Source organism: Aplidium turbinatum, chromosome 7 (genome assembly GCF_918807975.1).
Source record: "Aplidium turbinatum chromosome 7, kaAplTurb1.1, whole genome shotgun sequence".
Taxonomy (NCBI): Eukaryota; Metazoa; Chordata; class Ascidiacea; order Aplousobranchia; family Polyclinidae; genus Aplidium; species Aplidium turbinatum.
The window spans coordinates 27,266,150-27,282,686 of record NC_137478.1 but is presented as its reverse complement, the minus strand read 5'-3'; the positions used below and the strand labels follow the sequence as shown (position 1 = coordinate 27,282,686).

The following is a 16,537-nucleotide window of genomic DNA, read 5'->3' as shown; positions in this document are numbered from 1 at the left end:
GACGTGAAGTTAATGTATAGTGGATGCATAGTGTCATCTGGAATATGATTGGAATGAATGTACAAATACATTTTGACAACAACAATCATGCTTAGAATTTTAATCTTTATTATAGCCTAAGCCTATTACAAATATATAAGACATCGCTAAAAGGTTGGTTTACTCCAGTTAGTTTAAACTCTTTTGAAAATTTATTGTCTACTAAAATTGCAAAAAAAAAATTTGAACAAGATAGAAGTTTGCATAGCGATCATAGCATAAAAACGATCAAAAAATGTTTGCCTGAATTATGCAGCGTCGTATAAAGTCAGCTCATACAGTTAATCTACCTATTTCTGTTGCGAATAGGTTTAATTTAGTATTATCTTTATACGCAACGTACTAGCCTACCTGCCAGAACGTTTCTAAGCTAAAATAATTTTATGGGCTGTTGCAAAGAAAAAACTTTTTTTCTGCTGCCTGTAATACGAGCGTGTAAGTTACGTTATGTACAATAAGCTATTGTGAGAAGTGCACGAGTTTTCTACAGAGCGTAAGCTTACTTTTTAATTCAACTAAATTTCGTTTATCCAGTCTTCAAAGGGTAAATTTACTAAAGCAAGAAAAGGAAACTACATAATGGATATTAAAATTGGATTCTAGTGGGTGTAAATTTGTGTTTAAATCTTTGACAACGGATAAACGAGAACAAAAAGCTTGAAAACAACCGGAATGGGGCTTTATAAAAGTGAATTTAGCACAGTTTTGGATGAAAACGCATAAAGAAACTCAAATTATTTCCGCCTCGAGACCATATGATGAAACAGCACTGGTTTCGTAAATAAAACTCCCTTTGAACACAATATTATAATTTTCTATCAGCGGCTGCAGTTTTCGTTTGATAAAGCTGCAAGTAAAAAAGTAGAAATTGTTTTTAAACGAAAAGAAAAAATACCTGGCAAAGCTTTAACAACAATTTTTTTTTTTTTGTTTCTGTTTCTGTTTTATCGAACAACTCTGGTAGAAAAGCGAATAATCCTGTTACGTAGGCTACGATATCAAAACTGCAGGCCAATATAACACTAAACATAATAAGTCTATTGCAGAGTGTAAGCTACTGTTGTTGCTTTGATGATGAAAATACATAATTCCACAGTAAATCAGAAGTCTTTTTACAGTTTATTGTCAGTTGTCAACGTTTTCTCTCATAAACTATTTTATTTTGTCCCAAATAGCCTAATTTTTGCCAGGTGAATGACATAAACAAATATACGCATAGCAAAATATTTAATTAGATCCAAGAAATTGTTTCATTTTGTTTTTTGATGAAAAATCTTATTTTCAAAGTTTTTTACTGACATAATGTGACATGTTGACAGGTGGTGTTTTGTTTACAGAATTTATTGATTGAGTTGTTTTCTAAGTAAACCTCCAACTCAATAAAAATGTTACTCGGCCGAAAACTGCTGTATCATCGAGGAATCGATGACTCAACAGGAAATTATATCACCAATTATTTGTTGTTTGTGGAATGCTACATATTTGTTTTATACTTCATTCGACTTTTTGTGAAAAGTCGTGGAATTTCTAAAACACAAAGAGGAATTGGCAAGTCAACATACGCCATCGCTGCTCTATGCGCGATCGTAGGCACTGCTTCATTTATTGCTGGTTTAACCCACCAATTCCTTCAAACGGTAAAAATTGAAATGTTGGTTAAAAATAAGTGTTTGATTTACTTACATTATACTTTTGACTTGAACTAGAATAACCTCTTCTGTAAATTGAATATCAGACAACGGAAACAAAATGTCGACTGCATAGCCGAGTGGTGAGAGCCCTGGTGCAGCACTCGAAAGGGCGCCGGTTCGATACCGCTCATGAGCGTTCAGCTATGCCTTTGAGAGGACACTTAAGACATGCTTAAAGGTCGAATCGAAAATTGACTTCCTTGTCTTCCCGTCCAAGTAAATAAAATCTTCAACCACCAGACGTAAAATACGACAAAAAGAAACTTTCAAATAATTACCGAAGTCCGTCATTTCGGCTACCTCACGACTTAAGTATATAGGCTATGTGAGGTAGCCTGCAATATCCACAACGCACAGAGCGAAATGTGAACTAACTTCAAACAAAAATGATGGAAACCATTCAAGCGATGATAGATTAATATCAGCTTAATTTGGAAAAAACGTGGGTTTAATTCATTTGCTTGGCTAGATCTTCATTTTTGCTTTTGCTGGTTCAATAACTCTTCAAAGTCTTGAGCACTGACATTAACCAGGCCATCCGTATTACCGGTTTGAAGGTTCTGCCAATTGGCAAAGCAACGAAGTAGCGATTAGCTACAAAAAAGAACCGGTAATGTTTTGTTTAACTCAATAGGGAAAGGACTGGCAGTTGATACACTTTTTACATTTTTTCTTTTTGCGTAAAAAGTAAATATGGTAAAACCTTGAAATTTCCAGGTAAAGTAGAATATGAGCTGTGGTTGTATATTAAAGTAATTAATTAAAGTGGTGTTTGTGCTGTGGTTTTTCGATTTGAATTATCGTTAGCTAGCAATATTGTTTTTAAAAAGTTTTCTTTTTCTAGAAGGGGGTATATCAACTGACCTTCCGGGATGTATCAATTCACCTACAAAGAGCCACTCACTAATGTGCAGCACAATTTTCAAGAAAGATTCCGTTTAGATTTTTTAACATGATAAGTTGGTAGCTTGCTTTACATTTCTACGCATTGCCAATCTTGTGCAAACTTTGGGTTTGCAGGCGTCTGCAGACGTTGAATCAATGTAAAAACAGATGATCTGCTGCCTGGGTTCCACAAATGAAAATTTCAGCTATCACGTGAAACCATTATCGAATTTTCAAGAAAACTTTTGAAGATCTTGTTTATATTTTAATATTTATGTTTATATCTCATTAATCAGAGATTGGAAAAGCTTCATGTCAAAATTTTCGAATCGGAAGCAAACTTATGTGAGATGTTTCATTAACCCTATTTAACCTAGCTGGGTAGTTGTGTGATACCTTCACAAAAATATGTTTACCTTCTTTGTCAAAAATTAGTTAGGCCTACAATCAAAAACAGAAAGTGACAATCTAAAGACATCTAAAAACAAAAAGAATATGAAGATAGCTAGCAAACAATGAGTGATAGCACAACACACTCCTAAGCAATTTGGATGGGGGAGGGCAGCAAAAAAAAACTTTATTGGGTAAATATGTTAAACAGCCAATGTAAAGGTACCCAGAAATATCTTGTTATTGTCAAAAACATTGTCTTCTAGGTGTAAGCATGGCCGCCTGGAGATGATGGGAGGAATCAAAACTTTGTATTTCATACCAACCATTCCCGTAGCTACTTATAGGCCTATACTTGTCTTATGGCCTGTTTGAAGCACCTAAGAAAACTTGCCGTTGATCTCAAACTTTGACTCTGCCCGGCCAGAAACGTTTAATTTCGACGTCAGTAAACAACGAAACGCTGTAAAAACAGCATATTTTGATGTTTAGATATACTGTAAAATGTAGATAAAAAATATGATTTGCCACTCAGTGGAACTGCAAACTTCAATAAGTTGTTGCAGCACCAGCGTTTGGCTACTGTAATTTAACAGGGCAGTGCATCAATACAATAGTAAATTGATGCAATATTTAGCTTGAGTTTGACGTACTATTCAGGTCTTTAACATTTTACCAGAAAAATAATGCTTTTAATCTACCGGCACGTATAGGTTACTTCCTGGGTAGCACTAAGTTCACATCTTGTGTATTTCTTCGTAATCTGTTTGCGTTTTATTTCACCTCATCTAAAACAGCTTCGGTTGGTCTTTGTTTTGCGAGTGTACTGTAGGCTATAATCGTGTTAAAACAATTACACAAAGTTTTGCTATGACATAGTATGTTTCAGCATTCAGCGTAAGCTGGTATGCAAACACACCTTATGAAAATTTACCTAGCAACTTCCGTTTCAACAAACGCAGGGTTGCCAAGATAAAAATTAAAATAGTTTATAATTCTTTTTTTAGATCGAGCCTTACAAAAATTGGCATGACAGTAAAGGATGGCTGATCGCTTGGAGGGTGGCGGCTGCATTATCTGGAGCAGTATCCTTTGTTTTTTTATTTCTTTCTGAGCACATGGTAAGAGGTTTGCAATGTCTACTGAGTTAATGTTTGAATGTGAATTAACTGCATGTTGCGGTACTCCTGCATTTTTTATTTGTTATCATTCTTATTAAACAAAACACTGACGCATTTAGTTGTTTGATCTTGCCAAGACATAAAAAAAGTTTCAAACAACTTCCTGGTAAAAATGCTTTTGTCATAATATGAAAATATTTTGTTTAATAACAGCTGACAATTTTATGGCAGCTTTTATAAACATTTCACGTTTTCATCCGTAATCTCACCATTCATGGTGTGAAACACTTCAGCTTAGAAGAGAGATCTGCTTCTGAGAAAACCGTAAACTAACAAAGAAAATGTAAAATTGTAAACCTTCTTTCTGCCCATTAGCTTTCATTTGGTAACAATGCAGGCTTTTGAAGTGGCAACGTCGTAAGAAGAAAATATTGATTGTATCCGATCAGAAACAACAAGGTTGGTTTCAGAGTTTGTTAAACTGCTGACTCCTTCCTGCTTATCTGTAAATCCAATGCAGGTGGTAGCTTACCTGGAACAATTAAAGTCATTGGGTCAAAAACAGAAATCTCATCCAGCAATGTATTTAGAAAAAATAATCGTCGCAATGATTGTTTAGTGCTGTAATCTTCATTATATTTTATATTATATCAATTAGCAGTTTGTTTTTAAAGTATTGCAAGGATTGATTATTACAGCAGTATACAATCCTTGCAACAAGTATACAATCCTTGCAACCAGAGCAAAAAAGGCAATTTCCTTCCCCTCTCCCCAAAATATTCTCAATAAACATTACAACCTGTTTTACAGCATCTTTTTACAGAGTCCTACTATTGATTTAAGATGAAGGTACTCTCATAATGCAATATTTTGAGGTATTTTTTTCAAAAAATTCTAGGGCAAGCCCCTCACACTTCGCTTCGGGTGCTTCGCCTTCGCTGACTCGTTGCCTGGCTCACTGACATGCGCAGTAACACTGATTTTCCACCTCCCTTCCGAAATTTTGTGTTGGCTACGCCACTGATTATGTAAAAAATATAGAACGCACCCAAAGAGCCAAAAATTTGAACTAGAGAGGAAGCGCAACCCAATCACATTTAATAATTGTGCCTGGCTTGGTCCCAGCAAAGATTGCGTTGTTTTCTCAAATTTGCGATAGTCAGTACTATTGTGTTTTGATGGCCAGTGGCCACACTTATCCAGTATTCGTTTGTAGTTTGTTTGCGGTGGCTAGTCCAGGGATCACTCGTTCTCGTGAACCCTCTCTAAAAAAAATCATGCAAATTTACTAGTTTTATTACTCACGCTTTGTGCACACGCACGATATACAGGCCTGCTTCAATGTAAGTTGAAAAGGAGATTTTCTGCAAACGGTTCTGTACAGTCAAGTGCTGTCACAAAACGCTGACTTAATTTATTGTCAAAATTTTGTTTTTTGATTGCAAAAGCGGTTTTGGAAATAAAATATATAGCAAAAATATTACAGTTTAAAAAAGGGTTTCTGTGGTTATAAAGCTTAAACAATTATAGGTTTTAAAGATTATCATATGTACACAACTGGGAGGCTTTCGTTTTATTTCTTATAGCCACAGCAACCCTAACTGTAATATTTTTTATCGAAGTTATATTACGCAGTGGCAGGAAACAGGCTAATCGCGGTTATATCAAATCAAATTCCAAGCAAAGTTGCGATAGGCTAACATGAATGACAAATGTTTTTTCGAAAACGTGATAATTTTATTATTTTGCAACATTGCAGCTTACTGCAAAAATAAATGACCAAAGAAACAATCTCGCTGTAGTTGAGTTAAAAGGTTTTAAGATTTGATAAAACTACATTATCTCAGCCTTCTGCTTGTTTTTGTTGATGTTTGAGTAAGTTTTTTTTCTTTTGTTTCAGCTCTCTGCAGAGAAACTATTGCAATTCAAGAGAATTCCGTTTAGAATTTACTACACCTTTGCAGTACTTGTGTGCATTGGAATCACAGCTCATAGTTTTTGGCTCATAACGGCGAAAGATAATCCTTGGACTTTGACACTTACCCTTTCATTTACTTTTGGGAGTAAGTAGCTTTAGTGTATGGCAATAATTATAACAATGTGTGTTATGCGTATTGCTGTATTGTATCAATCACAGATATGCGTTGTTCTCAGGGCTTTTCAAAGCAAGCAATATAGTTGGCACTTGGCAGCAAATGTCTAATCAAGCATGTGATTTGGCGAGAGGCCATAGTAGCCATAACACTTACATTACATCATACACGTTTTTATATTTCCATTTGCTACTAGTCATCCCTTAATCTTGTCGAGATATGAAGTTACCGGAATCCATACACAGATTGGAGGCTGGCTTTTGCCATAAATGTGTCTAATTTTCAGTGTTGTACGCGTCATTGAAATAATTTGACGGCGTCAGCGTCAGCGCGAATCGCCTAAAAACTTTACGGCGTAAAGGACTGCGTAAGATCTTAAAGAAATTGACGGCGTCAGCGTCAGCGCTAATTTCTAGCGCTATTTTTTGCCAGCGTCTCATAAAACGGAAATATTTCAACCAAGTTCAGGTTAACAATAGCTATGAATAAAGAGCAGGTATTATGTTTTGAGACTGTATTGTAATTAGCTGCTCAGTCTATTAGTTGTTTCCTTGTAGAAAAACAAGCATTTCAAAACGTTTTTCTGACAATCTGCAGCGTTTGGGACGCATATTCAGGGGCGCCGGAGCGATTTTTGACTGGAGGGGCAGGAGTATGAAAAAAGGGCACTTTTGTTGCTGAAAAGCCAATTTTTTTAAGATTTAAGATAAGATATAGCGATAATGCTCATCTATCAGCTCATTATCGAGTAATGATACAAGTGTCCGCTATAGCCTACAAAGAACAATGGCACGGAAGGGCATCATGCTATTTTATAACTTAATGATGTAATATAACTTACTGTGATAGAGAATTTTGTGTCGTGAATATTATTACTTTGGTGCGTTATCAGCACTCTTGATAACGCACCATGGCCGATCTTCATAGCAACTGTCCATACAAATCTTCAATATATCAGCTAAAGTTATGTAGGCTAATAAAGTTATAGCCTATAGGCTATATGTTTATTTGTTTTGTAACATTTTTTATTTTTTTAATTTTCCCTTTATATCTTAAATTTTTCTGAAGGTGTTGCGACCGTGCCAAATTTTTTTCAACTCAATAACTTACTTCGATCACAAGCACGTTTTAACGTTCGCGTTTTGTCGCTTCTACCTTTTTCTTGACCTTTGCTATGTTGATGTGTATTGTTTTGATATGATGGTCAGAAATAAAAAAACAACTGAACTGAACTGAACTGAACTGATTTCGAGGCAAAAATAGAACCTTATAATTAGGCTAAAAGCGAATAGCATAAATTGTTATATTGCAAAGTGTGCAGTAGCTTACATGACCTTAAAAGGGCACCATTGCTTCCTCTTCCCTCCCCATCCACAGAAATTTGAGGGCAGGTGGTATCCCCTCCCTCTGCTCCCCCCCCCCCCCCGCTTCCGGCGCCCCTGCGCATATTGTCCATTCTAAGTGAAAACATGCGTTCCACAGCAGCGCTGGTTGGCATTGGTGTGTTGTATTTCAAAACAAGTTGAAAACGTTTAGTCAGAAAGGTATCACTGTTCCAAGCGTGTTGTGATAGTTTAGCATGTATAAATCTTTTAACGAGGTCCACTGCACCAACATCGCTCTTTTCAGGGGCATAGAGCTCTTGAAATAAAGTATCTTCAACGTCCGCGATGCCATTCATGGATTTTTTCGCTTTCTGTCTCTGATCCCTCGTTCTCAATACATGGGTGATCACCATTTGGCGACCTTCTTCCGCGTGTATTCCAGGGAGCCATTCCAACCAACGCAAAAGCCGGCAATTCGGATGAGTCGCGCTGGCCAGAATACATTGTGAAACCATAGGTGAAACTCTTATTGTGAAACGAGATTTTCCATGAAAACAAAAAATGACGCTTAGCGCTTGACGCTTAAAATCGGAAAAATAGTTGACGGCGCTATCACTTCCGTCAACTGAAAAATAAATTGACGGCGCTAGCCTCAGCGTCAACAAAAAGTTGACGGCGTCAACGTACAACACTGCTAATTTTCCACAAATATGACAGACAGAGTGTCTTTGGTCTATCCTAGAGGGCGATTTGACCATCACAGCAATGAATATCTCGTCACTGGATTTCATTTAACGCATCAAGACAAGAGCTTTATCTCTCACGTTGATCGCCAACACTCATAATGTCGCACAACGGACAACCAACATGTCTAAGAAATATTTATTTGCTTTATGTTATTTTTTTTCAAAACACTAGTTTTTGAGATTTTCTTCCTATTTTCATCCCTTTTTAAATTTTCAAGGTGTTAAATTTTCAAAATTCTAAAATTGAGGCCTCACTGACACACTGGTAACCTAACTTAGGCCGATATTTGAGCTTTGATGTGAAAATACTTGGGTCAGATTGTTTTCTGAAATTTATTAATCTTTATTTCGTTTGGCTTGCCTTTGTCAAATGGTGTTGTTTAGGAAATTTGACCCTATTATGGATTTGTTATGTGGTTAAATCTTGAAAAATAGTTGAAAGTTGTCTGGTTTAAACTTGCGATTTCGTGTTCTGAGCAAATTACAACCTAAAATTGAAGGCTCCATGACGACTCTGACGATTATGGGCCCAGTGCTCAATAAAAATCATTTCAGGCGCCTTGATCGAGTTGCTGGTTCTTGGAGTCGTTTTAATGAAACGTTACCGGACGGATGGAACTAACTCGGCCTTTTCTAACGATACAGTTGCTCTAAATACTGAAAGTGAGTCTAATACTAGATATTAATTTATACAAACAAAACTTTTTAACACTAAATTGTGTATAGATTTCCATGTTGTATTTCAACCATTGCTTGTCGACAGTGTTAGGCAAGGGTGGATCTAACTAGTAGTTTTAATTTGCGATTTTAACAAAACACAATAATGTGTAAGTCTACATTAATCCAACCCTGCAAAAACACCGTAATTACAGTTTTTTGCAGTGTTTTAGAGCAGGTGATAGCCCCAATCTCCCCTGGTATTACGTTTGGTTTTGTTTTACGTCAATAATTTGTCCACGAGAAAAGAAATAAAAGCTACTTCACAATATCACAATAAACTAGCGTTTCATTAAACAAAAAAAAGATGCTTAACCAGGGGGTTTAAAATAAATTTAACCTTGTGCAAGTGATTGGTTTCATACATGTTTGATTGAGGAGTTTGGAAGCGGTCTTTTTGCGCATATCAATTCTTCAGCTTTTTACTGATGGATTACCACCATTGCAAGTGGTTATCAGTTATTCAGGAACTTTAAGATAACGATTGAGAACCACAGCTCTTTTTTCACATAACACCACAAATCATGTATTCATACAACATTAATACAACGTGTTATTACGTCAAAGACACGTAAACAAATAGCATTCCTACCGAAACAACCGAAACGTTTCTACACTATCACAGTGTTTGCCACTTTGAAAGCACAAGTTTTTCTTTAAGTTCGGTAGAAGTAACGTAAAGGTAGTCAACACCATTTGTTGGTCGTTGTCCTTGTGTTTTTGTTTTCTCCACATGAGCACGTACTACGTGATAGCCTAATTGTCATGTCGGTCTTGAAACACACTCAAGATCAACTTTGCCCTTTTCAATCAGCCAGGTGGACTGGCTACTGTAAAAACCACGACGTGAAACCATATAAGGCAAAGCAAATCAAACTGCACCACAATGATGGTAGAAGCCAGCTAATGTTGTTTTTTTTTGCATTGTATTTAAACTAAGAATAGCCTATCTTGGAGGTAAGAGAGAACGTAAACGTTTATTTCGTATGTTGTGAGAACAGTTTGGTAGAAGCGTAAAATCAATGCGAAAAGACTAGCAGTAGCACTATCAAAAACTCAATTTTATAACAGACGGAGAGCAGCGAAAGAATATCGCCTACCAATCATTCGGCCAGCTGTTTCCCGTGTCCTTTCGGACAAGTGTCAAGCATTGGAAAATTACGTTTAAACTAGATAGACTGATGTACAATAAATGTTTAATAAAAATTAAAAGGAAAAAATGTTTGCTCTTGCGACACTCAAGTAAAATCGCATGGTTTCATGTAAACGTTTCAAAAAGATTATCTCTTACAAAAGCAGTAGGAGAAAAACAAATATACAATAACGACAACTGTTATTGATGCAGAAGCCCACGCTAAAAAAATAATTTAAGTTCATTGGGCCGTTTTTTGTTGGCTTGTTTTGATAGTAGGCTGCTCCATCTACATAAACAGTAGTGGATCCCGGGGGCACTTGATCAGGTGACCCCCCCCCCCCTAAAAACACAAAATAAAAACAAAAAACATGTGATTTCTCTCTTTTTTCAATCTTTTTTGTTTGCTTAATTTGCTGGGAAAAAAACACGCTACAGTAGGTATGCCATAAAATTCCAAACTTTCAACAAACAATTTATTGAAAACGGGACTTCACCGGTAAAGTCAATAATAAAAGTTATTTAAAACGTAACTTTACCTTCAAACTAAAATTTGTAACTCAAACTTTTACGGAAATCCAGTTTTAATTTGATAAATTTGGTATAATGCAAAATGGGCGCCTTAATCGAAAAGATAAAAAAAATGTATAAAAATCGTCCAAAACAACGTTAGTTTTTATTATTCTTCTGATCTGGTCAATATATATTGCGGATCTAAACTTTTTGATTGTTCGTTTTGCTTTGTTGAAAATTCAGTGCGCCCCTTAAACGATGTTTTAGACCCTCTACTCTCTATTGAAAATCACTTGTGACAACTTCCGTGACGTTTTGCCATCAAAAACCATTGAGTAATATTGCGTCACTTGTCAAAGGTACAGTGGAATCAAACAGTTTGACCGAAAGAAAAAACAAAGAAAACATACTTAATAACAACCCTACACCAACACCTTCTCGAAGAACTGATTTGCTGTTACATTTTATGGCTTGTCTGCTTCTTATTGCTGGAGGTAAGTCATAACTGGTTTTTCATTTTTATTAGAAGGTGAGAGTTGCCAGATTAATAGCTCATACAGCTCAACGGAATAGCTCAACAGGAGAAACTTTTTTCACCATTAAAGAGAGATTTTGGCATTAACATACTTTGATTCAAATTGATTGAAAACTGCTTATATTTGCTTGTATGTTTATATAAATACCAAAGTGTCAAAACAGAAAAATCACCTAATAGGGTGCGTGTAGTCAGAGGTGGGCAGTAGTGCGCTACTTTCTAGTGATGCTACTTGTACGCTACTATATTGGTAGCAATAACGGCCCCAATTTTTCGTTAAAGTAACGGTTGGAATGGCGAAGCTACTTTTTCGCAAAGTAGCCTAGCGGAAAGAAGAGTCGTTTGTTTCCTTCGAACTTTTTTTTTTGTAACATTTTCTTTATTTTATTTTCCCTTTGTATCTTAAATTTTTCTGAAGGTGTTGCGACCGTTCCAAATTTCTTACAACTCAATAACTTACTTCGGTCACAAGCACGTTTTAACGTTCGCGTTTTGTCGCTTTTACCTTTTTCTCGACCTTTGCTATCTTGACGTGTATTGTTTTTGATATGATGGTCAGAAATGAAAAATAACTGAACTGAACTTCCGCTACTTTCCAATTAAAACAAGAAAAAAAGACTCATTTTTAGAGATTTTCAAAATAGCGGATGCCCACTTCTGCCTGTACTGGATGCTAGGCTTTAATAAAAATGGGCTTCAGGTTCAAGGTCAAATTTTGCAGTGACGCTGTGACATAGATTGACAACTTTTCAAGATGTTTTAAACACTGTTTTGGGTCCTTAATAATACTTTTTTATTTTTTTAGGGGTTTTTCAAATCCTTATGGGATCATTTGGGAAATGCAGTCAACACCGTAATTCGCAATCTATCGGATGTCCTCTTCCAGATGAATTCAACCATAACGCTGTTTTCCATATCTCTCAAACCATCGCAATTGCAATATTTTTTGCTGCTGAACTTAGTAGCATAAAACATCGGCGACAAAAATTACTTCTCGAAAGAAAATCGAGTGAGGAAGAAAACATTGTTAATTGATCACCTTGATAATTTTTTAATTATTGTTTTTGCTTAAATTTTTTTCTTTCCCTACTACTTTATCAGATAGCCTATAGCTACTTATTATTGCTGCACTATTCCTTAACTTAGTGATTTCCAACAGGTATTCCACGGGTGTTCCGTCAAAAATTCTCCAGGTGTTTCACAAGAAATTTTATTATTACTTTGAATAGAGTTTTATAAAACACCGGTCGAACGTCAATATCACAAGAGCTTTGTCTTTGTTTTTCTTTTCGTCCGCCCCGTTAGCTCAGTGGTCACGCGCTCGACTCAAGATCACAAGGCGCTGGTTCGGCTCTCAGGGTGTGCGCTTGAGCAGCGCATTTCAGGACTGCTCTCCATTCAGCGGCAACTAGTGGATGGAATAATTTTTCGGCAACAACACTTCAACAATCGAAAAACTTCACTCTGTAAGTCTCGGTAACCGGCCCTGCGTCAAAAGCCTCTGCAAGTATGCGAAACAACCAGGAATAACCTATCAAGGCTTTGTCAGTCCGAGGATAAAGATTCAAAACCAACCAAACCAAACTAGCTTTGTGCTTATCCAAACAGACCCGAATGTCGCACTGAGAAAAAACTGACAGAAAATAATTTATGTTTTTTAATTTATTGCATCATTATAAAGTTTTGCTTTATGTTCCACAAGATTATTTTAATGTATGAAGTGTACGTAGCGGAAAGAACGTTGAAAAACATTGCCTGAAAAAAGTTATCAAAACTCCAGCTTAAACGGAACATGATCAGTAGCTTTTGGTTTATTTAAGGAACAATTTGATTATAATCCTGATGTAGGCTAAAGCTATACAATCATCTGGTAAAAATCAAAAATGTTATCAATTTCATTATTTTTCATAACCAACATGTCTAGCCTAATTGAGACATGTTTTCCAACTGTTCAAAAGTTATCTCTTTTTCTTTTTTTTGTACTTTTGACTAATTTTGTAAAATATAATTGCTTTAAATGCAGTGATATTGGTACAACTTATGTTTTGTTTTGCTGTAATAAAAACTTTGATATTTTTGATTTGCCTAGTAGCCTTCTCTATATAAAAAAGCCGTCTGGTGGTAAATTTAACCGTAGCCAGTCGTTTGGTCGACAGACATTTGGTCGACAGGACGTTTGGTCGACAGACATTTGGTCGACAGACATTTGGTCGATCAAACGTCTTGGCGACTGAATGCCTGTCGACCAAATGTCTATCGACCAATTGGCCGGGTGCCAATTTAACTAGGCTGTATGAAGGTTAGCCTATTTGATGTGCTTTATTGCCAGAGGTCAGCATCCGCTACTTTGAAACTAGCGCGCTATCGTTACAATAAGCCAAATAGCGGCGCTGCCGCTACTCGTTACCAGTTGAAAAAAAGTAGCGCGCTACTGCTACTCAAACCAAAGGCAGGGATATCTGCGGTTATTTTTTAATTTGCATAAAGTTTTGTAGTGCAGCTGGAACAGTCAGGTACAAAAGACAGTTAGCAAATGTTACGTAGAGCATACTTAAAGAATAGTTGTTTGGAGAGACTGTTGAAAAGTTACCACTAGCCTAAGCTATTTTTCTTAACAAAGTCTTTGCAGTAGGCTAGATGCAAAGCAAGTGGGCCTATACGGGTAAGTTAGTTGGATTAACAAGTAATCATGAGCATTTATGGTGAATACCCGTGCCTGATGCTTCAGTGGTTTGATTCTGGATCAAGAGGTTGAAGATTCGATACCCACTCCCGCTGTTGCGATTCTATTCATGCATAACTTACAAAACGTTTTGTCCCTTTACAGTATAAGTTATTATGTTCGATTTTTCGTCATGTTGATGAAAACAGTTCGTGCTGCATGGGATGGGGCAGCGCTAATCAAGAAAAAAAATTATTGTTATCGAACATTATCGGCGATAATTTTATCGTTTATCGTTATCGCTTAATTTTTTTTGATTTATCGTTTATCGTTATCGCTTAACTGCAAAACGAGTTATCGCACCCAACACTGGCTACTATTGACTATTGTAATAATTATGCTACTCAACTGCTGTAGGCTACTGTGTCATATTGCATTGCCGCTATGACACCTGCGGCAAATATCAGGTTAAATTTTCGATAACTGTAAGCAAGCCTAGGCTGAGTGTCATGCACAATCGACCGTACAAGTAGGCTACCAGTATAGGCATATTTTCAGCCTCAAAACTTCACACTTAATCATTACTAAAAATTATTCCACTGCCTTATTTCTCATATCAATTTAACTCCATCCTGGTGTTTTCATTCAAATATTCAATTCAATTCAATTCAATTTATTTTTCTTTGTCAGAATGCAAAAGAAATGATATTGTGAAAAAGAAATACAGTAACAAAACTAGCAAAAGGAAAAGGTGGCAAAACCTTAATGGTTTAAGACGTGCATGAATGGATCTAATATTGCGGTATGAATCAATAAATATAGTTAAGCACGGCCACCAAACCTGATACTTTAAAATAAGTTGATGAATTAGTTAAAAATCAGTCGCCTCCTCGTTCCTGGAACAACTGGAGCGCCAATTCTTAAAGCAATGAGAACAAGACTGAACCCAACATCACAAAAACAAACTAATATACACAGTTACACACACATATTGAAATTACGTAACGGACTATCAAAACAAGGACTATTTACAGATTTCATACAGAAATAAAGTGTTCGCAGCAACGATATTAAGTAGCCTATAGATTGCAGAACAAATACATAATATGGCAGCTCATTATCAAGATAAAATAGTTAAAAAAGCTTTGTTTTTTTAAATTAATTTCCTGCGCAGAGCATAAGAAGCATGATGATATAGCAGCGTGTTTTTGGTATTTCTAATAAGAGTTGAATCATCTTTTATAGCGTCAATGAGGGATGGAGTGTTTTTGGTATCGCTAATGAGAGGTGGAGATTCTTTGGTAGTGCCGATGAAGGATGTAGTGTCTGAGTTGTTTCAAGCATCTTTTCCAAACCAACCTAAATAATAATCTTACGAAAAGTCAAGCGATCCTCTGAACGAACATAATAGCTTATAATAATCAGGGAGTAGTTAGATGCAAGCTGGTAGTAACTTAATGATATATTCTTATCTGGCAAATATTAAATTATGCAAAATGGTATAGTAGCTTATTCATGGAAGAGTAAAGATAGTAATCATCATCCTTATCCGGTCGGGTGTAATATATGATAAGACATAAACGTATAGTAAGATATGTTAATGTATAATATAGTAATATATGATATGTAGGATAAATTTACAAAAGTGGCATTTGGAAAGGCATGCTATACCAGGATATGGTGCAACAATCAATAATACAGTCAGATAATTAATTAAAGAGTTACAGCATACAGGGCCGGATTTAGCTGATGGGGGGCCCGGGGCACTTTCAGATCGGGGGGCCCCCGTGCAAAAAAAATTTTCGCGCCTACGGCGCGAAAAACCATCTCTACGTCTGCAGTAGCATCAGTCCAGTACTGCACAGCATTTTGCAGAAACTTTAAAGGCCAAAAGGAAAAAAATAACGCAAAATCACATTTTTTTCCACATAGGGGGGCCCTTCAAAAGTCGGGGGGCCCGGGGCAACTGCCCCCTCTGCCCCCCCCCTTAATCCGGGCCTGACAGCATAGGTTGTTAGAGGTTAATTTTCAGAACGCAAGTGCTTTTTCAGGTTACCGTACTGCAAAATATTGAAAAGGATTCAATTTCAGTGATGGTTTTCGGGAGATGGTTCCACACTTTAACTCCACTAAACTGAATGGATTGTTGAGTCAAGCTTTTGGAGAAGTAGGGGAGGAAAAAGTGATTGTTGCTTCTGGTTGATATTGAGTGCAAATTGTTATTAAGTTGAAATAGAGAATTAAAGCATTGGGGTAAGTGATTGTGTTTGAGTTTGAACATAAATTTTGCAGTTTCTATTGTGTATAGTTCGTCAATTGTGAAGAAATTATGGGATTCAGAGTGATTTGATTCATGTTTTGCAATCATTTTTATAAATTTGTTGCAAATCTTTTGAAGCTTTTTTAAAACAGTTACATGACCATTGACCATGCTTCCATACACTTATGCAATACCGGAGATTGCTTTCGATTAAGGAATGGTAAAGGCAAATCAAATTGTTGGTGTTTAGGTAGGGCTTAACCTTGCGGATAACTCCAAAGTTTTTGCGAAGTTTTGTAGTAAAGATAGCATGTGGGGTTTCCATGACAAGCCTTCGCTCAGCAAAATGCCCAGAAAACTAATAGTGTTGACACGTTCAATGGGTTGATTGCATATAGACAGTGTGTAAGAGAGGTTTGAAAGTTTAT

The 16,537-nt window shown here is 36.3% G+C and overlaps 1 protein-coding gene across 1 annotated transcript; it reads left to right on the top strand.

Moving 5' to 3' along the window:
- Positions 1-1,424: 1,424 nt before the first annotated feature.
- Positions 1,425-13,158, top strand: LOC145773900 (uncharacterized). The gene is made up of 6 exons (XM_082585024.1): positions 1,425-1,676; positions 4,013-4,126; positions 6,027-6,189; positions 8,846-8,953; positions 11,012-11,146; positions 11,993-13,158. Exons 1-6 carry the CDS (start codon positions 1,425-1,427, stop codon positions 12,220-12,222), a joined length of 1,002 nt encoding a protein of 333 aa, XP_082441150.1. The 3' UTR covers positions 12,223-13,158.
- Positions 13,159-16,537: the final 3,379 nt, after the last annotated feature.

What these genes read in the sequence shown, in the direction of transcription:
- LOC145773900 (XM_082585024.1), top strand. Translation starts at nt 1,425, where the DNA reads ATGTTACTCGGCCGAAAACTGCTGTATCATCGAGGAATCGATGACTCA. An exon ending in CCCACCAATTCCTTCAAACG is followed by an intron (nt 1,677 to 4,012) that starts GTAAAAATTGAA and finishes TTCTTTTTTTAG; the next exon opens with ATCGAGCCTTACAAAAATTG. An exon ending in TCTGCTTCTTATTGCTGGAG is followed by an intron (nt 11,147 to 11,992) that starts GTAAGTCATAAC and finishes TTATTTTTTTAG; the next exon opens with GGGTTTTTCAAATCCTTATG.